General features: G+C 51.5%; 1 protein-coding gene across 1 annotated transcript in view; it reads left to right on the top strand.

Annotated features, from left to right (window-relative positions):
• Positions 1-27503, top strand: part of PKP1 (plakophilin 1) — a 48472-nt gene that overhangs the window by 5780 nt on the left and 15189 nt on the right. The window contains exons 2-3 of the mRNA XM_025921132.2: positions 5104-5210; positions 25664-26058. Of these exons, the coding sequence (XP_025776917.2) occupies positions 5104-5210; positions 25664-26058 (502 nt within the window). The remainder of the gene's footprint in view (positions 1-5103; positions 5211-25663; positions 26059-27503) is intronic.

Below are 27503 nucleotides of genomic sequence, written 5' to 3'. Positions count from 1 at the left end.
CTGGCCTTGGCAGAAAGAAATGGGAGGGTGTCTGGCCATTCCCCTTCCTTGGGCACCTGAACGTTCACATGGGCACAGTCCAAACTGCCCAATCTTGAACATCTCTGAGGGAGATCGAGCTAGAAGTATCTTCTGACAGTTCTTATTCTCTCATTTAAATTCCTCTTGCTATGGGCCTAGCCTGACGGAGCACCACAGGTGGAAGAGATTTCAGGGGGTGAGAGAAAGACGTTGTCAGGGCTGGAAGGTAAGGAGCTGCTTCCTTTCTCAAGGGTTCTGTGCTGAGGAACAGATGGACTTTACAGTGTAGAAGCCAGAAGAGACATCGACCGACCTTAAGGGACACAGATCAAACCGTAGATCTACATCTAGGGCTGTGTGCTGTGGGACAAACCTTCCTGACTAGCAAGGGAGAGGGATCTGGGGCGGTGGGGGAGGGGTGGAGGAGAGAGGTTTCAGATGACCTCTGTCCCTAAGGGCAGCCTGTTGATCATGAGTGCCTTCTCCAGGTAGACCCTGGTCCTGGGGTCAGGAGTGGGGTGGCGATCTAGTACAAGCAGGAGATCTCTCACTTCAGGGAGTTAGTTCCCAGCCTAACTGGGGACATCGAGAGCCTGCTTTCTGGGAGAAGGGCCCATAGGTGCACACGCGTGCACACACACACACACGCCCACGTACCCACATACCCACACAATGTACAGAAGCCACACTCCAAGGAACACACAAACCAGCGCGGAGTGAGTAGAACAGTTGGACAGAAAGCTGGCATGGTTACGCTAGAGTGCCATGAGCTGGTGCACTTTGGAGTGCCCAGAGCACTGGGTGGAGTCACCTGTAGGAGAAGCTGATTTTTGTGCAAGGTTTTGAATGCAGGGAGAGGGTTTGGCTGAGAAGAAGAGAAAGAATGTTTCAGGTGCGGTGGGTGTGACCTATTTGAAAGCTTGGAGGTGGAAAAGGATGAGTCATCCCTGCAAAGGTTTGCCTGTCCTCATTGGAGAGAGAAGTCCATATATCCTAACAAAGAAGCTGCCTCTCTTTTCAAAGCTTCGGTAGGCGAGAAAGCTTGGGTTGCCCCTATGACACAAGAGAGAATCAGATAATCATCTCAGGCACCAAAGGGAAGCAGCATCCAGGGACGCTGATGGTGTGAGTGGTAGATTTTCTGAGAGGGCTTTATGCCCTGAAACACTGACACAAGCTGAGACAAGCTGTGTGGACAGAGCCGCTGGAATTGCTTGTATGCCGAAGAAAGCGATACATTCTCTGAGACATCTGCTCTTTGACCTTGGGGTTCTGTGGGTGGGTTGTCTCCTGGGGACAATGCACAAGATGAGCTGGCAGCCGGCTTTACTGAGAAGCCACCATCTTTGTTTACGGCATGTGTGCCCTTCTAGAGAAAACAGTGGGAATGCACTCAGATACAAGAGTGGGGTGATTCTGTGGGGTGAGCTGGGTGCTGGGATCACCTCCCCTTACCACTCCTGACACCAAGAATCCTCCTCAAGGAGGTGGCTGTGCCTGTTCTAAAGCTGTTCTCAGACCCTCTGTCTTCCTGGATTAGCCAGCAAACCCCACCCCCCCCCACCCCCCCCACCGCTCCCAGGGACCTCTTTGGGTGGGAGGAGGGCCTGGTTGGGTAAGCCTTCAAGGACCCTGATCCCATACTGCAATTTGGGGGATGTGGAGCCTCTAGGCACCAGAAATCTAAGCACCTCCACCATGAGGGGTGGGTAAGGAGAACTGGTTGACAAAAAGGGCCAGCTCAGTCCAGGTTCGGCCCAGCCCCGCCCAGAGCCACGCCCTGTGCCCAAGATCCCAGGGAAAGAAGAGACACAATTCTTGCCTCAGTGAGTGCCCAAAGTACATGACGATGGACACTGGCACAGTCATGAGATGGAGAACTGATTACACCTTTCCGTGCCCTTATTCCAAGGAGGCAGTCAACCAGGGTCATGGGACCAGGTAGAGTTAATCAGGAAAGGCTTCTTAGAAATGAGTTCTGGAGAAGTCAGAGGACTAGATGGAGAAGTGAAAGCTTTCAGAGCTATTACTATTACTGTCATTGAGAACCCCCATGTTCTTGGTGTTGAGCCTGACTTTCCAAAGGCAGTGTGTACCAGCCAGACACCCTAGGGTCAGGAGAGGGGAGCAGCGCTCTTACGAACAGAGCTCACCTCCTTCCTGCACCTCATTGGTCATCGGGCACAATACAGAGTGTGACTTCAGGTAGGCAAGTTCTCTGGACTCCTCCTTTACCTCAGAACCTTGGCCCCCAAGTGCAGCTACCCTTCTGCTAGAGAAGCAGCACTGGCTGTTGTGATGGCAGCCTCGTTCTCACAAGGAAGCCAAGCAAAGCATCTTAAGGTGGGAGTCAAGTGATCTGACCCCCAGTTGCAGACAGATCTTAGGGGGTGCCTTCAGGAGCCACCTGGAAGGACCTGGAGACCTTGGCCCCACCAGTAGGGAGTGCTATAGCCCACACCTGCCATCACTAAAGTCACCACTAGGACACAGGGACTGGCTTTGGAGTTATAGGACATTCCAGAGGTCCTATTCACCCCTGCCTCCGTGACAGAGAACTCCCTACCTCCCACATGGAGAAGATTATGTGAGAGGGAGGCAGGCAGGTGCAGGGCATAGAGGGAAAAGATGCTTCATCTGATGACCGAGAGGGTGAGTGATGTCACTGCTGACAGATTCCCTTTTGAGAAAGAGTAGAGGCCCCATGGGAGCCTGCCCTCCACTGAGCCTCCCGGGGATGCCTCCCCTAGCAGAAGTCCTCCCTGGGGCTCCATAGAACTCTCCATCGCCACCCCAAATTTTCCATCTGACAGCAGCTGGCTGACCCACACCTGCCCTTGGATGAGAGATCCCTGCTCATGGGGCAACAGCCAAGTGAACGCTGGCCTGCCAAACCCTGGAAGGGATGATAGAAGTAGGCCGGATGGAGGAGAGTCAGACGAGACCTGCTGTCAGCTGCCCTGGGGCCTGACCATGCATGCCTAGGGTCCTGGCTGCACCCCCTTCCCTGGTGTAAGCTGCTTCTGGGCGTCTGAGCCCATGAGATTGCTTCCAGACTCCTCCTAACAAAGGCAGCCTTTCGGGGGGCAGGAGGTACAGCTTTCTGAGAAAGGGAGAGGAACAAGCTGTGTATGCTCAATAGAGGAGCTTACAGTAGGTCAGAGGCTCAGGGAGAGTCCCCGTCAGGAGTCAGGCCTGGACCTGCAGGACACCTCTGGGAGGACCTGAGGCAGGCAGCAAAGAAGGTGCTGGTGTAGCCTTTGATGTCTCCCCGTCTTCCTTACAAGCTTCTCTGAATGCCATGGGGCATGGGTTACTATAATCATACAGTCATGGAACACTGGAGCTGTATGTGGCCTTTGGGGTGTATAGAAGCCAACCCCTTCTTTTTACAGAAGAAGCTGAGGTCCAGGGAGAGCTAGTGACTTGCCCAAATGTCAGAGCCAATACCAAGGTCAACACCTGTAGGCTCCCAAGGCAAACTGTCTCTGCCACAGCCAGTAACCTTAATGGCCTATTGGTCCTCCATGATGGGGGAGTGGTAATCAGGGGCAGTGCCCCTTCTGTGTGCTATGGGGTGGTCATCTGGCTGGCTTTCGACAGAGGAGGTGGCACCACGCAGAGACGCCTGCCACATTCCAAAGCTGCCCCTCTGCTCTTCCATCTGCCCTCAGCCCAGATACTCCAGTCCCCCCACCATCCCCAAAAGATTTGGGAGTCTGAGTGGGTATGGTGGATGGGGAAGGAGCTAATCTGGTGGGAAAGATCACTGTCAAACCCTTCCCCCTAGACAAGGTTTCAGATGCTGGAGTCTGACCATCACTTCAGAGAAAAGAAGTGGCCCTCCCCCTTAGGAGGCTGTCACTGGATCCCACCTTCCTTTTTTCCCAGAGGGCTCATCATCTAATAAGAGTGTGGGGCAAGCCTTGCTCTGGATGTCCAGACCATACCGCCATGACTTTTCCCTCATGCAGGTCCCAGTGTAGGGAATGGGACAGTAATGTGAGTCAGGGTACAGACAGCAGGGCACTGTGTGTTTAGAGATAGAAGAGATTGCTTCGGGCAGGGTTGGTCAGAAGAGGCTTCCGCAAAGGGGTGAGGTCGTGAGCTTGGCCTTGAAAAATAGGTGAGATCTGAATGTTGTGACTGATAGGGGAAGGCAGACTCCGCAAGGGACACGGTATGAGCAAAGTCATGGCCATGTCACGGTCAGCCGTGTTTCAAGGACAGTGAGACAGCGAACAGACTAGCTTTTGCAGTGTTGGGACGATCCTTTGGAGGCCACTTGCCATCTGGTGAAGGGGAGAAGGGAAGGTAGCCCTACCAGCAGCCCAAAACCCAGTTCCGATTTCTGTGATTCAAAGCCATTTTGCCGCTAATAACCCTAATGACACTCTATCCTCTCGCGGAGCCTATCATTTGTGGGTCTCCAAGCACTCCGAAAACATTAATTAATCCTCACTGGGGCCTTTGAGGTTGATGGCCACCCTCCCCACTTCACCATCTGGAGCACCTAGAGGATGAAGGAAAGGATAAAAGATCACCTCGTCACTCTTGGGGACCGGGCTGACGTTTGAAACAAGAGTCCTGCCCTGAACTGGCCTCTGATCAGCCCTCACGGCTCTGTGGCCCTGACCTTGGGACTCTGGACCTGGAATGCTGAGATCCTGCCAGGCTTCCCCCAGTGGGAAGCTTATCCTTGTGGAACATGGAGTTGTGATTCCCTTGAATGGAATGGCGGTGCTCCGAGGCCCTCCAGGCCAACTCCTGACCTGTAGGTGTCAAGTCACCCCAAGCCCAGGGAGACATTTAGTCAGCCCAGGAAGGGCTCAGCTGGTTTGCAGAGCTGTCCCCGCCGCAGTCTGCCTGGGCCCTTCCTCGGCCCTGGCTGTGGAGGAGGTAGAGTGGAGAGACGGAGAAGGCAAGTAGATGATACGTTTCCTATCCTGCTCCTTCAAGAGCTCACACCTGGTCTCCTCCATGGGGTATGGTGTACCTAGATACAGAGGCGACACTGTGGGGAGGAGAGGCGAGTGAAGAGCGTGGCCATCACTGTCCTAACGCCCTGCCTTTGTCCTCAAGGTTCCATGTATGATGGCTTGGCCGACAATTACAACAACTATGGGACCACCAGCCGGAGCAGCTACTATTCCAAGTTCCAGGCGGGGAATGGCTCATGGGGTTATCCGGTAAGGAGCTGCGTCCATTCAAAAAGACCTGGGGTGTTGGGGAGTGGTTTAGGGTTTATGGCGGAGCAAACCTGCATTGGTTGCTGAGAAGAGTGATACAGGGTGGAAGGGGGCTGCTTTGGTCCATGAGGTGAGGCCAGCCAACCATGACCAGGTCCATTTGCTTGGCCATTATTTCATAGATGACTGTTAGTGCAGGCTCCTGTTTGGGCTGATTGGATATTTCCAAATGTCCCACATGAGAACATTGTAGAAAAAGCATAAAGAAAACAGCATATTTTTAAGTCCGTTTTCCAAAATGTCTGATATGATCATGGATTTGAGAGAAGTTTGAATTCTTGAGGTCCATTTGTGGATTAACTTAAATGTTGCTAGGAAACTCCTGAAGGGACCTCTCTGCTCAATATGTGCTGATGACCAAGGAGAATGCTCTAGAAGTCTCCTGGGGCTAGGAGAGCATGTCCCCTGCAGTGACTCTTGGATAAGAGGGCACATGCTGGAATGGAGCATTGCTTGAGTTTATAAGTTGGACAGGGGCACCTGGCTGGCTCAGTTGTTGGAGCATGCAACTCTTGATCTCAGGGTCATGAGTTCGAGCCCTAAGTTGGGTGTGGAGTGTCTGTAAGTTGGATACATCTGGATTCAAATCGGAGCTCTGCTACTCACTGAGCATGTGGCCCTGGGCAAGATAATTCTACCTCTGGGCCTCAGTTTCTTCACATATAAAATGGATATAACAAAGTCGTCCTCGTGAGGTTATCATCAGGATTCAATGAAATAATGTGCGTGGAAAAAAAAACTGATGATAATTAGTCTTCAGGTCAGTTTTAAAACGAACACAGGTAGAGATTATTCTAGATCCTTTAATCTTGGCCCTGTCACTGTCTTTCTTTGTGATTTCAAAGAAATCACTATGCCCATCCATCCATCACTGAACAAATATTTATTTAGCACTACCTCTGCACCAAGGTCTGTGGTAAATGCTGTGGCTCAACCATGCAAACCAGCGTTGGCGCTCTCTTCAACTCCCAAATCAGGGGTATTGGGCTAAGTGACACCCAAGTTTTCTCCCTGTTTCCAAATTCTATGACTTTCATTTATTTTTGCTAATTTTAACATTAGCCTGTATGGTTCTTGGGAATTCTTTTGTGAGGCATTATGCAGATGGGGCTAAAGACTGCCTTTCCATGGGAATCTGGGGCACTGTCTTCTTGGAGCTCCAGGTTTCAGTGCTATTTGCTTTGAGGTCACATTGCTTACAGATGTCACCCCTGAGTGTCAGGGTCCCGGGCAAGGAAGAGGGTTTACGAGTTGGGTGTTCTTTTTATTGTCAGTGTGATCCTCCCTTCCTAAGTTCTTGCTGGGGCTAATTGTGGAGTATTTGTCTTTCTTGCATGTTACAGGTTAGGGACTAAAGGGAGGCGTTAACTAGGTTTCCTGCAAATGTATTTCCCTCCCATTTTTTTCCTGAGTTTTTGATGTCAATTGATACCCTCAGAGCAACATATGGACAGTTGACTGAGCCCATAAGCCGGCAGATCAAGGCTCAGATGTGAATCAAGTGCTCTGACACCAAGAGTGATGACCAAACAGAATCTGACTTAGAGAAAACGACTTAGTAATGCAGTATAAAGGATTATATGAGACCCAGGGAAGGCAGATCACTGGAGGAGACTAGTAGTCAGAATGAATAATCATGCTGACAGGATAGATGTTACACATCGTCAGGTATATTTTGTTACACCTCAGAGCCTAGAAAGCTTAGCTTCAAGCCTGGCTTCTGCTACTCCCGCTACTCCCGTGGCTCTGTGACTTTGGATAAACCTCTTAACTTCTCTGAGTATCAGTTTTCTCATCTGTAAAGTGGGAACAAAGCTATCTGTGTGTGTACTTCACCCACAGGTTAGTGTTACAGTAACGGGGAAGTGTTATCAGATGGGCAGTGTGGGGTCATTACACATGGAAATTTGTCACCAAGAACCGCAAAGGAACTCTTTTAGAGGTGTTTCTTTAAAAAAAAAAAAAAAAAAAGAATTCTCCACACGGCCCATGTTGGGCATTTCTTCTGGCTAATCAACTCAATCTTCAGCAATCTCAGCAGCTCCTGATGCTCCCAAACCAGCCCCGCCCCTCCCCGCACCTATTTTCTGACAATCCATTAAAATTCCTTCCCTTTCCCGCACCCTAAGGCCCAACCCTTCTCGCTCCGTCTTCGCTGGCGGTACTTCAGACATGACTCATGTCAGGGCAGCTGCTGAGGCACGTCCTGTCTCCTCTCAGTTCAGGAGGGGCTATGGGAACGGCGAAGAGCTGAGCACACATGAGGATTTGGCAGAAGGAGGGGGTGAGGAAGGGAGGAAATGGAATAATTGATATTGGAGCCAGGCATATAATCAGCCAAGGACTGGGCAAAACCAAACAGGGCCAGGACTTAAGAAGGAGAGAAGGACAAAAGGTAATACAGGTCTGTGGTGGTGAGATAATCTCACCACGATTTCCTCTATTTCTTTTGGTGAAACCAATATGGTGGCAGAAAGCAGGGAGTGAGGGGAGCAGGGTGAGGTGCGGTGGGTCTGTACAAGCCTCATCAGCGGGTTTTGGCAGTTTCTGAAAGCTGCCGAAGGACTGTTCCCTGCATATACTTCACGTTCCCTCCGTCAGCCAACTCGTATTGAGCAACTCCAGGGCGGGGCAGGGAGCTGGGCGCGCTGCGGACACACAGACGAAGAGATTCATCTGCCTTCGGCCTCAGTGAACTTGCAGTCGAGTTGGGAGAAGCATGGAGGTCAAAAGACAAGTTGAATCCTGGAATATCCCGGAATATTGTGGCAGTTCTGCCATTGCTCAAAAGATCCCCAGATACCTGTTTTAGATTTTTCTAGATTTAAAAAGAAAATACAACTGTCAGTGTCCTTTTAGGAGCCATATGAGAAAACCAGTCTCGTTTCTTTCTTGTCATGCATGGCCTGGGTTTGACTGGAAACAATATTAACCACTTTGAGCACCTCACTCCTCACTCCTTATGCAGAGAGGGCTGGAGGCTGCTTTTCCACAGGAATCTGGGGGCACCGTCTTCTTGGAGTTCCAGGTTTTGTGCCATTTGCTTTGAGGCTGCGCTGCTTACCCTGAGTATCAGGGCCCCAGGCAAGGGAGAGGGTTTATGAGTCGGGTGTTCCAATTACAAATACCACATGAACTTCAGTTAACAAAGATCTGTCCCCATGAAGCATGTATTTTATTTAAATATGCAAAGGATCTGCAGCCCATTCCAAAATGAAAGTTCTAAAAATATTTAAAAAGCAGTGGTTTTACCCTCTGATTTACCTTATATTCTTTATCAGCCATAGCCTTCTTTATTTTTTATTTAAGAAAATTTATTTTAATGTTTATTTATTTTTGAGAGAGAGAGAGACAGAGACAGAGCACGAGCAGGGGAGGGGCAGAGAGAGGGAGGCACAAAATCCGAAGCAGGCCCCAGGCTCCAAGCTGTCAGCACAGAGCCCGACACGGGGCTCGAACCCACTAACAGTGAGATCATGACCTGAGCAGAAATCGGACGCTTTCACCGACTGAGCCACCCAGGCGCCCCTATATCAGCCATAGCCTTCTAATTTAAGTATATATGTAAATTATAATTTATATATAATATATAATTGTACCACTTGGAATCTAGGGTCACTGATATTGCAAATTAAGAACATTGAACAGAGGGAGTCTTATAATAAAATAGGACTTAAAACATTAAGTTAGTGAGACGCACAAAAAGCATCAAGGAAAAGAAAAGATTGATCCAAAGAAAGTCGTTGGTCCAGACAATACTCTGCTGGCCACTCCAACCTCCTCCTCCTTCAGAGACATGTACCTTCTAGAGGACAGCAGGAGCCCCAGGGTCGCAACCTCAGGGAGAAGGAGGAGCTGGGTGAGATGGGCCAAAGGATGGGGCAGTTCTTATCCTTACTGCTCAGTTTCTCAGGTAAACAGGCTCTGCTATTCTGCTCCAGTTCTCAGAACCAGACTAGTGAAATATTAGGGCCCCAATGAGGTTTACGCTTTACAACTGAGGATACCCAGGCCCGGAGAGGATATAAGACTCATCAAGGGTCACACAGCTGGTTAATGCAACAGCAGACTAGACCCCTGGCCTCCTAACTCCTAATCTAATGCCGTTTTGTTTTCATTACTCCAGACTTTGGATGGTCTTTTTATATGGGGTTTTTGTTTGGTTTCGTTTGGTTTTGCATCTCAATATTTTAACACCACGACCATGTTGTAGGGACCTGCAAGAGATCTGTGAGTTTGGATCCCTTAATTTCCTCCCTCCTCCTGTCTTCCAACCAAACCTGCTCTTTCCTTGAGGAGTCAGCCTAGCTCAAAAGAAGCAGGAGAGCGGCCATTTTTTCCCTTCCTAAACTCAAGCAGAATTCACTCAGCTGTAAGGGTTAATACGGTCAGGGCAGGGATACCAAATAAAATGCAATGAAATACAATAGTTGGGACATATTTATACTAAAAGATTATTTGTTGTTTACCTGAAATTCAGATCTTGTACTTTTATTTGCCAAATCTGGCAACCCTGGGTCAGGGTATCTTCCCACACACTCCTTGTAATAAAAACAAGCCTCCCTTAAAGGGCTCCTCTACTAGGCCAGGGCCCAAACATAATTACCTCAGGCCATAGCCGCCTCTGGTGAGAACATGGAAGCTGTTTGACTCCTGTGAGGGGTCCTCAGAATGGGTCCCTTGAATACCTTCCTCTGGGTCAGCTGAGACCAGAATGAGGAGGGGCAGAGAGCTTGAGGCACTGAAAGGCCCAGCCCTTCCATTCCCGCACTGGAAATGGGGTTTGTCCTAGATGAAGCTGAGGCAAGTGCACAATTCTGATATCCAGAGAATGTTTCTGGATTAAGACAATAATCTCCTTCTCTATCAGCTCCAACTTGAAAACGTTTTCCTGCTTATAAATCAGGAAACGCATCTTTAGCTTCAAGTGTTCTGGGAGTCACATCAAGTGAAATGTTCTTTGGTTGTGGGTTGAACTAGACCATCCTGCCCAGGAGCTGATTCGCAGAAGAGAGAAGCCATGCCAAGCATCATCAGCCAGGAGGTCTGGGCTAGAGATGCCTTGAGGACCGCCATATTGAATCACTCAACTGTGCTCAGTTAAATCGAGGCCAGTGCTCCTGAGAGTGAGAATCCCCTGGAGTACAACCAGGGAAAATTAATCCAATATTCACTAGCAAGTCTTTCTCAGCTGAATTTGCCTAACTGACATGTCAGTAGTTGGTAATCTATCCATGACAGAGTTTTATGGGCAACACGCTAGGGACCCTCACCCTGAGAAGAACTGACCCTGCCCACCTCAAGCCCGAAGCCCCCTGGGTGGCCCTCTTTTACAGGTGAGAGGGCTGGGGTTGTATGAAGCTTCCACAGGGCATGAGAAACTCAAACACAGTATTCCCCAGTTAGCCATGTGGCTGGGCCAAGGCAGGGCTCTGGGCCAGGTACTACAGAGGACCTGCCAGAAAGAAACATGATAGGATCCTTGCCCTTGACGCAGAGAAAGAGATCATCTTTACCAATCCACAGTTAACGCAGTCCATTCCCAAAAACAGCCAGGTATGGAGGAAAATCCTTACACTCTGGCCATGAACTTTGGAAACAAATCCTGGCTCTGCCCCTTACCTGGCTGTGTGACCCAGGCAAGTTCTTAACCTGACTGAACCTCAGCTTGCCCATCTCTGAAGTGGGTGAGAATTCCTATTTCAAAAGGCAGTAAGGGTTGTGAATATGGCATGTCAGATTCATAGTGGGGCGGCCTGGATTCCAGTCTCAGCTGGGCTGCGACACGCTGAGGGGTCTGGGGCGGTCTTCACCTCTCCAGGCCTTGGTTGTCCCACCCGTGGGGCAAGGCAGTTGGATTAGATCCTAGCCAAGGACCCATTGAGCTCCAACTTCTCAGGTTCTGTGTGACTCGAGAGCTGAGTCTGAGTAGCTGCAGGCCTCCATAACCAAAGCCTACATGATGGTTTTCCTGGAAGCAGGGGTGGGGGCAGGGGCACATCTTCCGCTGAGACCTCCACTTCCACCAATGGATGGATAATGGCTTCTGTGCTTCCTCCCTGCTTTCATCTGAGCATCTCCAAGCACCAGGAAAACAGCAGTTAATTAACCCTTGCAACAGGATGGAAAGGTGGTAGGACTTCATTTACTTGAGTTTTACAGAGAGGAAACGGGCACAGCAATGGCTCCACCTAGTAACTGCCCTGACTTACAAAGTCAGGCTCGACCCCCTCCCCTGCTCCCATTTCTCAACTATGAATGTCACTTTCCAGATACGCCAGCCGGGCTCCTCTGGCAATGCCTGCTGGGCCTCTGTTCTTGAAAAGTCCAGGAGAAGGGAAGATAGAGGGGATATAGACTCCTTCTCCCAAGCAGGCCTGGCTCCTGCTCTAAGAGGGAGTGATTGATGTGTTTGCCAACTCAGTGTCCCTGCTGCCAGCCTGTGACTCACCCCCACTCAGCCCTGGGAGATAGGAGGGTCCCACAAGGGCCCCAGGCTCTCACCCAACAAGAAGAGACAATGATCCTACTTGCCGAGGGACAGAATGTGCCCGAGAGAATAAGGCGAGGGAGCGAGAGCTGGCAGGGCCGGCTCCCAGGGGACCCCTCCCTGTGGAGAGCAGTAGCTTGGCTTGTGGTATGTTTCCACAGACACCTTGCTGGGGCCAGAGACGCTCCTATATTTAAACCGTGGAGAAGAAGCATGTGGCAAACGCCTATATCTGGGGTGTCCCTGAGGGATGGGCCCTCCTTCGCAAGCTGCAGTCCCCTGGAGGGGCTCTGCTTTTCGTGTGAGAAGTTCCCGCTGCCTTTGAGTTGGGTGCTCAGTGAGGAGCTTGCTTTAGGGCTCGATTTCCCTGCGCAGCTGACTTCAGCCTCTTAGGGAAACCTGAGGCCCCTCCTCCTGGCCAAGGTTTGGGTGAGCCAGAGAGGACTCCCCAGAGGCCAAAGATAAGGTAGAGAAAAGGAGGAAGCACCGGCCTGGACGTGGGGTTCTCCATCACTGCCCATGTGGCCGTTGCTGGGACCCCCCCTCCTGGCGGGGCCTCGGGTTTATCAGCAGCAGGAGTAGACAGTGGCTCCATCTTGAAGCCATCCCTGAAGCTCTGATATTCCAGATCCTGGGCCTCCCTCAGGGGAGAGGAGTCAGGGAATGGCTCCCATGTCCACACCATGGACTTGCAAAGGGATAAGAACGTGGTTCCAGCGAGCACACGCAAGTAGCTTCCAACGGCGGGCTTCAAGCAGAGAAAAGCAGGCCAGGCTGCCGGAGGAGCTGAGCTTGGAATGAGATGTGAAAGGAGAGGAGGGCTGCCCTCAGCAGAGAGGATGTGGGCAGAGGAGAAACGCTCCTGGGCCTGGGGCTTGGTCTGACAGTAGCCCTTGGGCCCTTTTTCCTGACTGATCACCCCCAAGGAGGGTGGCTATTTGCATATTGCCAGCCACAGAGTTCTCACGAGCCTTCCCTGGCCTCCGGTAACCAATTCCTGGGGGCACAGGACCATGGTGCCTGTCTGAGCTGAGCAAGCCTGCTGCCCACACCTTCCTTCTGCCCCTGAGGAGCATCAGACCCAGGAGAAGGCAGTGAGGGCCCTCATGGGGGAGGGAAGGCCCGGCAGTTTGGTCAGAACACTCAGGGAGAGATGTCACTGCCCACTGCCGAGGGACTCCCTGGGGCAGGGATAGAGCCGCGGGCAGCAGCCCAGGACACCGTCAGCAGCTGGCGCTTCTCAGACAGTGCGCTAGAGGGAATTCCCTCCCCTCACGAGAGACAGCAGTGCCATTTTGCATCTTCCTTCAGCTTAATCTCTGCTGGGTGCCTCTGGGGCTCCATTTCTTCCAGCCTGACAGATAGGGGGAGGCGGTTATCCCCTGACCACATAGAGTGGAATTATGCCTTCTTCCAAGAAGGAAGATGGCATGAGTTGGTCGCTAGTCTCACCTTCCATCTCACGTACAAATTCAAGGTAGAGCCTCTGAGACTCTAGAGGGAAGATTGGAAGAGTCAAGGATAATTATACACTTTTTTATTTTGCTCCAGAAGAAAATTAGTGGAGTTCGGGGCCTGGGTTTTGTTTTGTGGGGTTTCTGGGGGTTTTGTTTCTCTTGGTTTTGTTTTTTGGTTTTTTTGTTTTGTTTGTTTTGTTTTGTTCTTTGGTCCTGACAAGAACTAATCTACTCAACCACCAAGTCTTTAAAGTCCAAGCACTGTAGTTAAAAACAACTAAAGGAGGAAACAACAGCATAAGAGAGGATGTAATTAAGTGCTATTGTGTACAGCACAAGCCAACTTAAACCTCTCCAGGCCTCAGTTTCCTCATCTGTAAGTGGCAGGGGGGGATCAGGTGGTCTACGAGCCTCCTTCCCCAGCTCCAGACCCAGTTCCCAGGAGGAGACAGAGGTTTGGGCACGGGCCTCCCATGGGGTTAGCAGGCAGGGGAGAGAGCTTGCGAGGCCGCCACTGCCCCACCCCTTCACCCACAGTCCGCTCTTACGGGGGGGAGGAGGGATAACTCGGTCCTCAGCACCCCTGCCATTTAACAATCCCTTGAATTAGTGCAGAATTTCGAATTTACACAAAAGCTCATGTTTTTATTTCCCCACTTGATCCTTCAGTCTTTGTGAGATCAGTAGGTGAACCGGGTATTATTATTCTGATTTATGTGCAGGGAAATCAAGCTGCAGAAAAGCGCAGGGACTTGCCCGGTACCTCACAGGTAGACTTGGCAGAACTGAGTCCAGGGCCCAATGGGCCGGAGTGAGTCAGGATCTCTCCTGCTAGGCGAGCTCTGCAAATGCGCCCGAGCCAGGAAGCGGCAGGGACATGATGGAGGGCCATGAAAACAAAGCCCTGGGTAGATATTCTGATACCTCTTTTCTGGTTTGAGAGTTTTCTTTTTGTCACAGAGCTCAGGAGACAAATGCAGCAGCATTTCCCAAGTGGGTGGAAGAGCCGTCCCCACCCTTCATGAGGGTGAGGCTCAGCATTCTCCCCCAGGGCCCTGGCAAGTCTCTACGGAGGCCTTCCTGCCCCAGGAGAGCAAACTCAGCTAAAAAACACAATCCAATCAGGTGGGGGGTGGAGGTGGGAGGTAGAGACACAGCCAGGGAGAGAGGAAGCTTTGGGGCCCTAGACCCCCAGCCCCTCCCCTCCTACTCATCGGCAGGGCACACAAGGGTGCGGCCTGAAGGGGGTGAAGGTGGGATTGGTGGGGTTTGTCCGTTCCCAAGCCCTGAGCAAGACTGGGAAGGAGGCCGCTTGTAACTTCAGTGAGGGCTGAATCATAGAATGCCAAAGTCCGAAGAAGCCTTATAGGGCACACCATAGTTGGGGAAATAGGATCAGAGACGTGAGGTGACTTCCCAAGGCTGCACAGCTAAACAGAGAAGAACCAGGACCGGAGTCCCGATCTCCCAACTCCTTGCCCAGAGCATCTTGTCACACTGTTACATCTGGATACCCTTGTCACTGTGTGCAACAGCGTGTCCCAAACCTCAGTCACTTGCAGTCTGCTCTCACAATTTCTATGAAATTATCAACCAACTCTTATTTACTTATTTTTAATGTACTTACCTTTAATTTTCAAAAAGAATTTTGAAGGGAGAATTTATATCACTAACTCAAAAGTAAAAAAAAAAACAAAAACCCAGTATTCTTTTCCATAGATGAAGGCTAACCATAACTTATAACCAATAATAATAAAAAGAATTAAAACAAATCATCATTTAATTCTAGCCAGATGAAGCTTTTGTTCTCTCTCTCTCTCTCTCTCTCTCTCTCTTTTTTTTTCTTTCTGCTCAGAAAGGGAGGCTGGCAAGTATTAAAGAAACATACTGGGGGCGCTTGGGTGGCTCAGTCAGTTGAGCATCCAACTTCAGCCAGGTCACGATCTCGCAGTCCGTGAGTTCGAGCCCCGCGTCGGGCTCTGTGCTGACAGCTCAGAGCCTGGAGCCTGTTTCAGATTCTGTGTCTCCCTCTCTCTGACCCTCCCCTGTTCATGCTCTGTCTCTCTCTGTCTCAAAAATAAATAAATGTTAAAAAAAAAAAAAGAAAAAAGAAACATACTGGCACCAACCTAGACTTTCTCCTCGTGGTAACCAAATGGAAAAAGGAAGAGCTTTCTATATGCTTCAGTGTTAGTTACTACTGTGCCTTATCACCAGTGGTGTGTGACCTACCCTAGGGGAGATTCTGGGTCACAAACTCATCATTCAGGATAATTTTCCTAAAGCTGGTTCAGCAGGTCAGGTAAAGCCGAAAGCCAAGAAGAAAAACAACAAAGTGGAGCCCCTCCCCAAGATGCATGACCGAATAGTTGTTTTTTTTTTTTTAATTTTTTTTTTAACATTTATTCCAGAGAGAGACAGAGCATGAACGGGGGAAGGTCAGAGAGAGGGAGACACACAATCTGAAACAGGCTCCAGGCTCTGAGCTGTCAGCACAGAGCCCGACGCGGGGCTCGAACTCACAGACCGCGAGATCATGACCTGAGCTGAAGTTGGACGCCCAACCGACTGAGCCACCCAGGCACCCCTGTTTTTTGTTTTTTTTTTTTTAACAGAGCATTTAAAGATAATTTTTTTTAACCTTTTGAACCCCCCCGCCACTCATCCATTTCTCCAGCCCCCCCCCACCCCCTCTTCAGCCCCTGGCCTGCTCTCTGTATCTAATAAGCCTGGTTTTTGTGTTTTTGTTTTTGGGTTTATGGGTTTGGCAGGGGAGGGGGGATTTAGATTCCACGTAGAAGAGAGATCATATGATACTTGTCTTTCTCTGACTTATTTATCTTAGTATAATGCCCCTAAGGTCCATCCATAGTGTTGCGAATGACAAGATTTGATTCTTTTTATGGTTTAATAATGTTCCAGGGTGGGGCGCCTGGGTGGCTCAGTCGGTTGGGCGTCCAACTTCAGCTCAGGTCATGATCTCGCGGTCCGTGGGTTCGAGCCCCGCGTTGGGCTCTGTGCTGACAGCTCAGAGCCTGGAGCCTGTTTTGGATTCTGTGTCTCCCTCTCTCTCTGACCTTCCCCCATTCATGGTCTGTCTCTCTCTCTGTCTCAAAAATGAATAAACGTTAAAAAAAAAAAATTTAAAAAAAAATGATGTTCCAGGGTGTGCATATACACACCACTATTTCTTTATCCATTCATCCATTGGTGGACCCTTCGGTTGTTCCCATGTCTTGGCTGTCATGAATAACTCGGCAGGGAACATAGGAGTGCAGGTATCTTTTCAAGTTAGTGTTTTCATTTTCTTTGGGAAAATGCCCGAAAGTAGATACACTAGTTCTGTTGTTAATTACTGAAGGAAACTCCATCTTGTTTTCCACGGTGGCTGCACCAGTTTGCATTCCCACCAACAGGGCACGAGGGCCCCCTTTTTCTTTGGGCCCTCACCAACACTTGTTATTTCACGTTTTTCTAGCCATTCTGGCAGGTGGGAGGTGTTATCTCATTGTGGTTTTGATTTAAATTTCCCTGACAACTAATGATGTTGAGCACCTTTTCATGTACCTGTTCACCATTCGTATGTCTTCGTTTGGGAAAATGTCTATTCGGGTCTGCCCATCTTTAAATCAGATTGTTTTTTTGTTTTGTTATGTTGCTATTGAGTGGTATGACTTCTTTATATATTTTGGGTATTAACCCTTTATCAGATATATGATTTGCAAATGTTTTCTCCCATTTGGTGGGTTGCCTTTTTATTTTGTTGATGGTTTCCTGTGCTGTGCAGAAGGGCTTAGTATGATGTGGTCCCCTTCTTTGCTTCGTTTGCTTTGAAGTCAGATTCAAAAAACCCTCACCAAGTCAAGGAGCTTACTGACAATGTTTTCTTCTAGGAGTTTTATGATTTCAGGGAAACATGATGTTTCTGACTGTCTACAGCTCTCTGACCTAATTGATGGCCTGCTGAGTGCTGAGTCCTGTGGGGTTGCTCTCTGGGGCTAACCTGGGAAGTGTCCACATGAAATCCTGGGCTCTTCCACACCTGCCTGCAGCCCTCATCAGCTCTTAGAGGCCCCACGATGCTGGGGGCAAAGTGGAAATGCTGTGGGAGGAAGCCTGGGGAGAGTTGGGGAGCTCAGGGCTAGCTAGTGACCCAGCCCTCTCTTCTCTTCCCTCTTGACTGCCCCCGAGGCTTGGAGCATGGTGGCCCAATTCCCTGAGTATGAAGAAGTTCAGCAACCCTTGGCTAATTCCAGGAACTCCAGGCCCAGCCTCAGTCACCAGTCTTGACATGACTCCCTGCTTTCCCAGCCCAATTTGTGTGTGCTCAGCGATGCATTTGGAGCAAGGTGTGGTTGCAAGGGTACCAAACAGTCACTGTCCTACACCTTCACACTTGTGTCCCAGTCAAAACAGACCAGTTGTCATGACCATGGGGTCTCCTTGCCCACAGGTGTCCCTTGGAACAGAAGGTCTTGTGGCCCAAGTCTTTGGGCAGTAAGGTTGTGTCACACAGCTGAGCAGCTACCCTCCCTAAATGTCTCTAAGCATCGCTCACAATGGGCCAAAAGCTGGGGGCACGTATTTCCTATGTTTGCAACCCCTGGGGAAGGAGTTTTCTAGGAGCCAGCAACTAGCCAGAGAGGCAGGTAGAGTTTCTGCAGAGCACCCCCGAGCTGCAGGGGCTCCTTGCCATTTAGACTTCCTTTGTGTCACCAGACTCTGGTGACAGAGTGGTTGGAGGACAAACACCAGGAGGGAGGTTGGAGACCTGAGTCCGGGTTCCCAGCTTAGTTGTGTGGTCTTAGCCAAGCCTCGAGTTCTGTGAGCTTCCTACATGCTCACAGAGAGCACAAGGATGCGGCCGTCTGCCCTGACATTTCACTGGCAAAGCAGGAGACCAGAACGCTGTCCAACAGGAGTCTCCAACAAGATGCTGAATGGGGAAGCTCTTTCCACACTGTAAAGCACCATGCCTGTTAAGGTGTTTTTACATTATGTTCAAGGAACTTCCAAAGACCCTCCCTCCCTGGGTCCCCTGCCAGCAGAGTGATGTGTGTCCCAGGTAGGCAGGTGTGCATATGGGAATATGTGTGCATACATGCACACGGGCTCCCCTTCCAAAGTGAGACACAAGCCCTTGGGGATCCAGCCCCTTTTCAGGTGAAATTCTGTCCCTCCTTTCAGGTGAAATTCTTGACTATCTCATCAGTGGGAGTAGTTTCCTTCCACTGTTGATGTTTCCGGGGAGCTCTGCTCTGGCAAAGTAAGCATCTGTCCCTGAGGATGTTCCCACCTCATGGCCTCTGGCCTTCTTCTTATGTCTGGAAGCACCTCCAGGCCCGGTGTATGTATGGGATCGTTAAGGGGGCCACCGAGCCTCCCCCCAGACTTCCCAGCACAGTGTTGGGGGTGGGTGGCTTGGTAGGATCTTCCTGACCCTCAAGTATGCTCATCCAGGAACTGGTGTATCCTCTGAGATTCCAGGAGTTAGTTCAAGTTCGAACTTTATAAGACTCCTTCCCAGGATGAACAGTTACTGGGACAATGGAATCAGCCTCTGGGCTCAAAAGGCAGAAGCTGTGACCACAGAACATGGGACTCCTGGAGGGCAGAATAGTCATACCTCAGACTTGTCCGAGCCCATGTAAGAGAGGTGGCAAGATTCAGGGGTCCCTGGCCCCCGGGCCTGTGAGACCTGTGTCTCAGGTGGTAATCACCTGCTGGGGATTTCCTTTCCCAAATCTAACATGTGAAACTTTAGGTCCTTGCTCCCCAAACCCATCCTGGGAGTTCCAGGAGCTAAAAAAACAAAAAACAAAAAAAAAACAAAAACCACTGCTCAGACGTGAAGGGGGAGAGGTGCCAGAGAAGATTTTCAGAAAATCCGCTTTTTCCCACAGTTGAGCCGTTCAGCCAGGAGCAGGATGTGGAAACGGAGCTGGGTGCTGGAGCTGACACGGTTGTCTGTTCCGACAGCAGATGGTACTGAGGGCCAGATCTCAGCGAGGTGCTGGGGTACACAAGTGTGTTTGGGCCTCCCGCTGCCCAGTAGCACCAGGAGCTGCGGTGGGCCTCCCCTCCCCCCAGCCCGAGACACAGACTTGGAGCATGGAGCCCAAGAGGGCAGGTGCTTCTTTCACCGGAGTTGTGAGCTCCCTGGAGAGAGAGAGCAGCACCATCTTGAAAGACCCACAAGCCACAGCCTGGAGTTTCATAGGATCTTTTCTAGCTGGGCTGCAGTTGTCCAGAAAACTTGTTCTGAATTACCCACATTTCCCACTACTGCCCAGATTGATGCGGGCTCAGAGTTTCCACCTGTTAAAGGTTACAAGGGACACTAACCGTTATTAGCCAGCTCTCTGATGAACTCTGTCCTCATGGGATGGGCGTCAAAACTTTCATGGGTTTTTTTTGTTTTGTTTTGTTTTGTTTTTACACTTAAAAAATTCAGGCGATAGAAGATGGCCAACGCGTGACATCAGGCCATCTCAGATTCCTGTTGTGCCTCCCCTGACTGGGTAGACAGGGAGCTGGTCATCCGTCAGGCTCTGCCCTTCAGTTTGCAAACTGGGGTTCCCTCCTGAGTAGGCACTTCTGGTCTCAGGGTGCTGCGGATGGAATCGTGGAGCAGCTCTTCCCTGCCCTTGAGGACCCCACAACAGGGGCCCGCCCACCACAGCCTCCTCCAAACAGAATGAGTTTGCTCTTTGCCCAAACGTCAGGGCTGCTGAGTGAAGGGGGGTGGGGGGGCTGCTCTGCTCTCCACGTGCCACACAAAGTCACGTGCCCCAGAAAGGAAGGAAGACCAGCCCGGGGTGGGACCATCTGCTCCTCGCCAGAGAGGGAGCGGAGCCCAGGGGGAGACAGGGACTGGCACTCCTCCTGCTGAAGTCCCACCTTTGGTGACTCAGGCCCAGTGGCTCTCAGTGACTCAAACTGCTGAGTAAGCAGCCACCTCTACCCCCTGCACGGGGGGAACTCCCCATGCCCTGGGGCCCTGATTGTCCCCTCCTGGGCAGCCCATGATGGGAGAGGACCTGCGCCTTCCAGATCCCCAGAAAAAGTAGAGCAGAGCTGCCACACAGCATGTGAAGGCCCCTCCGGCCACCCTGTGACAGGCCAGCCACGCCAGTACCGTTTTATCTCCCAGGAGGATGAAAGAGAGCTATGACATGTCTTCTACACCAGGGCCCTCAAACGGGCACTGACGGGGGGTAGTAGGTACAAGGGAAGTGGCGAATGGGATCTGTCCTCAAGGCATTTCCAATGAAGGTCTTTCCCAGGAGGGCTTCGCCAAGCCCAAGAGGCACAGAGACCCCATGAAACCGTGTGCGTGCGCTCGCTCTCATGAGAAGGGCGTTGGAGATCACGTTGCCAAAGGTGGCCCTGCTGGGCACTCTGCTGGGTGCGTGACTGGGCAGGGAAGAGCAGGGTGCGTCCTGCTGGAGAGCCGGTTCGGCCGGTCCCACCTTGCTAGCAGAAGCGTGGTTTCAAAATGGGCTAATAGCTGGGGACACAGACACTCTTTTCATCTTGGTCTGCCCAGCACATGCCTGGCTCCCAAGGAGTCAGCAGCTTCTGTCTGATCAGCCTGAGCTGGAATAGAACTCTCTAGGCTCAACCCACCAGCTAATATCACCCAGGTCACAAGGTAAAGGGAAGAATCCTGGACCCCTTCAGCCTGAACCCATGCAGGGCCACCCTCACAGACTGGCTTGCCTCATCTGGAACCTTCCTGCCTTCCTAGCAGCTCATTTAGTTGTTGAGGCTCTCCTGCACCCACGGGAGTGAGGGAATTCCAGTACAACAGCCCAAATTTCCATCCCCAGCACAAAGTTCCATGGCAAGTCACAACTCTTCTGGGCACTTGCAGTGAGCCCAGCCCTGTTCTAGGCACAGTAATTTGGGGGAAATGACAGAGACCATTAGCAACTAGAGAAAACACAAGGTCACAGTCAACAGGGTGTGCAGATGACAGTTTGGAGACAAGGCCTTGGAGAAACATAGGATTTGGGTGGAGGGGCAAGGAAGCTATGCAGGATGGAGAAGAGGTTGAGCAGAAGCAGGATGTGGTCAATGTCACCAGACAGTGTAAGGGGGTGTGTTGGGGAGGGGAAGAGGTGACCAAAGAGACAAGGGCCAGGCTGGTGATTTTGTCTTGCAAGAAGCAGAGAGACACTGTGGGCTTGTCAAGCAAGGAAAGCTTTGTCTGAGGAAGGTCAAGTGGATGGCACCACCAGGAAGGCACCAGAACCCCAGGGGCTGGGTTAGGGGCTGGCAGGAGGCACTAGAATTGTCCGTTTGTGAGCTGAAGCTTGTCAGGGCCACAGTCTGGGCAGTGGGAGTGGAAAGGGAGGAGTCAGAAATGATTCTCAGTTGGACGGACAAAATGATGCCATCTCTTCCTAAATGGTTAGTCACTCTCATGTCCAATGATCTTGGGCCAACAGGAGTTCTTCCAGTTCAGGGGCCTCTTCAGACTGAATGGAACTCTCAAGGGAAAGCTGACTATCTTCAGTTCTTTGAGACCTTGGATCTTGGGATCTATTAGACTAGTCATCGTCTAGGACTCAGTTTCATTGCCTGAAAAATGAAGGGGTTGGCTTCTGAGCACTTCCTGGTAAAAGGGGGAACAGCAAGAGGGGCTGGGGAGCATTCGGCAGGACATAGAATTCCACTCTTCTCCAAGAAGGAAGGGGAGAAGAAAAGAAAGGTGGGTTAGCTACAAGACCTAAGTCATTAGCACAAGGGGGAGCAGAGCAGGACTTGGCTAGGAGAGGCTCCTTGCTAAGAGCAGCTTTCTCTAGCCCACCTGGAAGGTGGTTCCACGAGTTGACCTCCCCAGAGCCCCATTGATCTTCCAGGTGGAGAAGCATATCTGTCTGGACACAGCCTGGACTTCCCCCTGGCTGTCCAGCCCAGCCTGTTCTCTGGTTGAGGGTCAGCTCTGCCCCCAGAAAGTCAAGTTACTAGCCACTGGAATGTTCTGATGCATGGACCATCCCACCTGAGGCTGGAGTTTCCCAAGGAAGCATGAGATAACCAGACAAGGAGTGTGTGTGTGTGTGTGTGTGTCTCACTGTCCTTTGTATTCAAAGCAGAGGACGCTGCCAGAAGATCGCTATCTGAGTGTGGGGTGTGTCTGGGAGACCCGGCACTGGTAGGGAAGCTCTCCCACCTGCCGTGGGCATGGGCACGTGTGTGCACACTGCCCTCGTATTCCATTCTGGCTGCAGGTGCTTGCTCAGGATCTGAAAGGGTGGGTTTGGAAACGTGTGGGGGCATTCTTGCTGGTCACAATGGCTGCATGGCGTACTGACATTTAGGGCCTGGGGGCCAGAGGCAGCTAAACACCTGTAATACTTGGGACAACCTGCACAATGAAGAATTGTCCTGCCCCAAATGCCGACAGCACCCACGTAAAGAAACACTGCGTCATCCCTACATAAAGTCATACAGGCAGACCACACTCCTTTGTTTTTCTGAAACCTATTGAGGCCTATTCTGTGGCCATTGGGTGAGACTAGCATGGGTTCTAAATACTAGCGGGTACCCCTACCCGGGGCTGGAGCTGGCCTGGGTTCATCCCCCTCATGTGCCAACCTGGTCGCTCCTTTAGGTGTGGCTTGGGTGATGTAAACCCTCAACCAGGTCCTACATGCCACCAGTCTGTGTCTAGTCTGAGCATCAGAGGGATACAGATGGCCCTACTAAACAAACATTTATGTCATGCACTGTCCTAAGCACTTCAGAAACGCTCATTCACTGAAGTCTCCCAACACTGGATACAATTATGTTCCCAGTTTGACAGATGTAAAAAAAACTGAGGCATGGTGGGTTTAAGTAACTTGGCCGAGGCCACCCATTGAGCAATTGACATGGCCAGGACTCGGCCCAGGCCGTGTGGCTCCAGACTCTGTGTTCTTGACCACCGAGCCCCCTCTGCCCGGTGAGCTAGAGGAATGCACCTGGAGTCCCAAGGTCTCGTCCTGATAGGCAGAAAAGGGAAAGGTCACAGGCCATCTGTGCCCAGAAGACTGGTGATAGCCGGCCTTGTCTGAGCCTAGAGGGGTAAATGCAGACTCCCTGTGGCGCTAGGGCAGAAAAGGGCCTGGCTGAGAGGAAGCTCGGTTCCCACCTGTCAAAGTGATGATGACGGGAGAGTCACCCACAGCTATCCTCAGCCACCAGCAGACAGCACAGCAGCCAGCAGCCATGATACAAGAGCCGGGGTGGGGCTCCCAGGAATGGGTGACGCCACTGGGATGTAGCTGCGGGGGGCGGGGCAGGAAATTCAGTCCCACGGGGACAGCCCTGCCTTCTCCACCACACCTGACCCCTGCGGGCACATCCAACCCCACTCCCCGTGGGCAGCCCACCCTCACCAAGACTTGGCAGGGCTGCCTGCTCCTCCTTTTCCCAGCCCGGGAGAGCAAAGCCCAAAGCCTCTGTCAGGCTTCATCAGCGTGATCACATTTCTGCTGGGTTTGGTCCAGGATGAGTGTTTGGATTCCTCAGGTATCTGAGATGACGTCCAGGGGTGTCATTTACTGAGAACAAGAGAGTTCCTTGTTGCATTTCCATTTAAGGCTTAGCCTGCCTCCAAAGTGCCATCATCACCTCCCCGCATCCTGGGAGAATGAAGTTGAGAGGGGTGTGGCCATTGGCCTAAAGCAGGGGAGGCCTAATTGCATATTTTGCAGGTAAAGTCTACAAGGTGCTACAAAATGCGAGTTCCGAGTTCCCGTCAAAAACGCTCATCACTTCTCTTCCCTCTGCCTGTTATTGTTCATTTATGTCTCCCCGGCACCTGTTCCCTTTGGGGTAGGTTGGTTTGACCCAGTTTAAGGAGGAAAATTGTGCCCACTGGAGTGCCCAGCTGAGCATGTGGGTGGAGCTGATGAGAGCACCGTTGTGAAGGTTAAAATTTTGTGGCTTGTGACTTTTGTGTTTTTTTTTTAATTTAAATATATGAAATTTATTGTCAAATTGGTTTCTATACAACACCCAGTGCTCATCCCAAAAGATCCCCTCTTCAATACCCATCACCTCCCCTCCCCTCCCTCCCACCCCCCGTCTTGTGACTTTTGGATGCCACCCCTTACTGGGACCTCAACCCATGGGTGGCTTCCTGCTGAGAGTCTTCCTGCAGAGACGAAAGGGCACTGGCCAAGAGAAGTCCCCTCCCCAGCCTTGTGTGGCTAGATGTGGTGTGGAGGAGAATAACCCAATTGCCCAACCACCTCTGCCACACACACACACACACACACACACACACACACACACTCATGGGGTGGGGCAGGCAGGCTCCGGGCTGCTAGACTTGGCCTTGGCTCATCCCAGCAAAGGTGAGATCCAAGTCAGCACCTGTGTGGAGACATTTTATCAGGCTCGGTGTTATCCTCTAGTCTGAGAACAAGTCAGAGCAGGCAGGCCCACTGGCCTGTGAGCTCCTGGGAAAGTCCCCCTCGAACAGATCTGCTCCGAGCTCATTCCCACCAAACCTTCAGCTTTGCAGGCTCTTCCCAGGGAAGCTGCATCCCTGAGCAAGATCACACAGAGCCCTGGGGGTCGCTTCATTACCATAAGTTTTCCTGTTGGATTGAGCCTCTGCCCAGCCTCTCCCCACTGCAAGCTGGACAACGAAGCCCAGGAGGTCCCCTTGCGCCCCACCCTAAGCCCCTGGCCTGCCTCCCTGTGCGCAGGCACTCTTGTAAAAGGTGGCGCAGTAGCAGAAGTATTTTCTCTCTTTGGCCTGTGAGGGGTTCCCCCGGAGGGCCCGTTACCATTTGCTTCTTGCCCTGGCAGAGGGGAGGCAACGTGAGGAGTTCAACAGAGAAATAACAGTGGAAAACAGCCCTGGCCAGAATAGGAGAGATTTCCCCACCCTGAGTGCAAGTGGCCAAGCAAGGCTGGCTGTGTTGGAAGCTGCCGGTGTCTGGGAATGGCACGAGGTGACAGGGCAAGGGTGTAGGGACTGGGCTTCAGTCCAGGGTTGCCCTTCCCTCACTGAGTTCTTCTGTGCCTCCGACTCCCCACCTGGACAAGGCCGTGGAGGGCTGGGTTGGTGGCTACAACCCACTGTAGGACGTACATCTTACATCGCAGCCCAGCACCCACGTGCTGTGTCACACCACCAGGAGTGTCTCTACTCGCGGCATTGCACTCGGAGAGCTTACATTCCAGTATATACTAGTCTATTCCATTTTTTTTAAATGATAGTCACAATCGGCTAAATTGATTTCCCAATCCATAATGGGTCGCAATCTGCTGTTTGAAAAGTAATATATCAGATGATGGCTGAGATTCCTTCCACTCCAAACATTCTGGGATTCCACGAACATTATCACAGGGGCGGGGGGCGGACTCTGCCCCATGGCCAGCTGGATCCAGAATCCCCGGTCAGGAACCTTGACTGAGCCTTTCTCCCTTTCTCTGACCAGATCTACAATGGGACCCTCAAGCGGGAGAATGACAACAGACGCTTCAGCTCCTACAGCCAGATGGAGAACTGGGGCCGGCACTACCAACGGGGCAGCTGTAACGCAACGGGCGCCGGCAGCGACATCTGCTTCATGCAGAAAATCAAGGCGAGCCGCAGCGAGCCCGACCTCTACTGTGACCCTCGGGGCACCCTGCGCAAGGGCACACTGAGCAACAAGGGCCAAAAGACCACCCAGAACCGCTATAGCTTCTACAGCACCTGCAGTGGCCAGAAGGCGGTCAAGAAGTGCCCTGTGCGCCCGCCCTCCTGCACCTCCAAGCAGGACCCGGTGTACATCCCGCCCATCTCCTGCAACAAGGACCTGTCCTTTGGTCACTCGAGGGCCAGCTCCAAGTAAGTGCTGCCAGGCTGTGTTGGGGGCCGGGGTGGGGACCAGGTAGGAGACGGAGTTCGCCTGACTGTACTACACAAGGTTGTTGCTGATGATAGGAAAGACGGCCTCTTGTCCCCAAGGGGCTCGTTGTCCCTGCGGGGGCAGCGGTGGGGAGGGGGGTGCTTCCTGGCCTCAGGAAGTGTGAAGGGGGAGACAGAACCCAGACATTCAAACAGATGCATTGAGTATATAGGTTCTAAAGGGTCACGGGTTATGAACAGAGGGAGGCTAATTAGAGAAGGTTAGCTAGGCTCATGGTTCTCAAAGCGTATGCCTCCCAACAGCAGCAGCAGCATCACCCAGAACTTGTGAGAAATGCTAATTTTCAGGTTGCACCCAGACCTACTGACTCAGGAACTCAGGGAGAGACCCAGCAGTGTGTGTTTTAACAAGCCCTCCAGGGGACGGGGAATCTGTGATCTTAGCCATGCACATCTCTATCCGTGTTCTGGAAGAGCCAAAGAGTTTGCCCTGATGTAGACGATGGGAAAGGGGCCCTGTTCCACCTTATAGGACAAAAGACGGCCAAGACAAACAGACATAAAAGTTGAGGAACCGGAGCTAGTGCTGAGGAACAGAGTACAACCCTTGTCCCTCAACACTGAAGGCCCGTCACCCAGTGAGAATGAAGGAAACGAAGGCGGGTGTCCCGTCAAGAGCCACGGGCACAGGGGGGCTTGCGGACGGCCACAGTGTCTCTGGGGACACTGAGCCTGCCCTCCAGGGCTCAGAGCCCCATGAACCTCCAAACTGTTCCTTATCACCGCTTAATGATCGTTTATTCATTTATTTGACAAACATTCACTAAGCATCTCCTGTGCTGGGGAAGTGTGGTAAGTGTAGGGACACAGCTAGGAACAGAGCGGCCTAGAGCTGTCCCAGAGCTACACAATTAACTGATAAACTGCTTTTCCTAGAGCGCCAGGAGCTTGCATTCTTCACCTCTAGTCCTCATAGCCCCTCTAGGCAGGTGTTAGAATTCCCGAGGAGGAAACAAGGCACAGAGATGCTTGCCCAAGGCTACACAGCTGCTAAAGCATTCCCACACTCTCCCCCATTCACCACTGTTTTAATACTAAGCTGAATCCCGAGGTAGAGCTGGACCTCTCCTAACTACTCAAAGGCCATAAGGTATATTTAGGATGATTCGGAGAAGGACCAAGAAACCCTCTCCCTTGGAGCAAGGAACAGGGCAGCGTCTAGCCCTAGCTTATTGCCCCAAACCAGAGGCCCTGAGAGGTCAAGGTCTAGGTAAGACATGGGAGGGGATGAATGTCAAGCCATTTAGAGATGATGTCTGACTGGCAGATGTGACATTTTCTCAGTGCAGGGCCAGGGTGCTGCTCATACAAGACAGGAGAGCTTCACCCCTTGGGCAGTTTTTCCAGAAATGGAGTTAGGATGC

Source organism: Puma concolor, chromosome E4 (assembly GCF_028749965.1).
Source record: "Puma concolor isolate L17-30 chromosome E4, mPumCon1.1.hap2, whole genome shotgun sequence".
In the NCBI taxonomy this organism is placed as follows: domain Eukaryota; kingdom Metazoa; phylum Chordata; class Mammalia; order Carnivora; family Felidae; genus Puma; species Puma concolor.
This window is presented reverse-complemented; position numbering and strand designations above follow the sequence as displayed.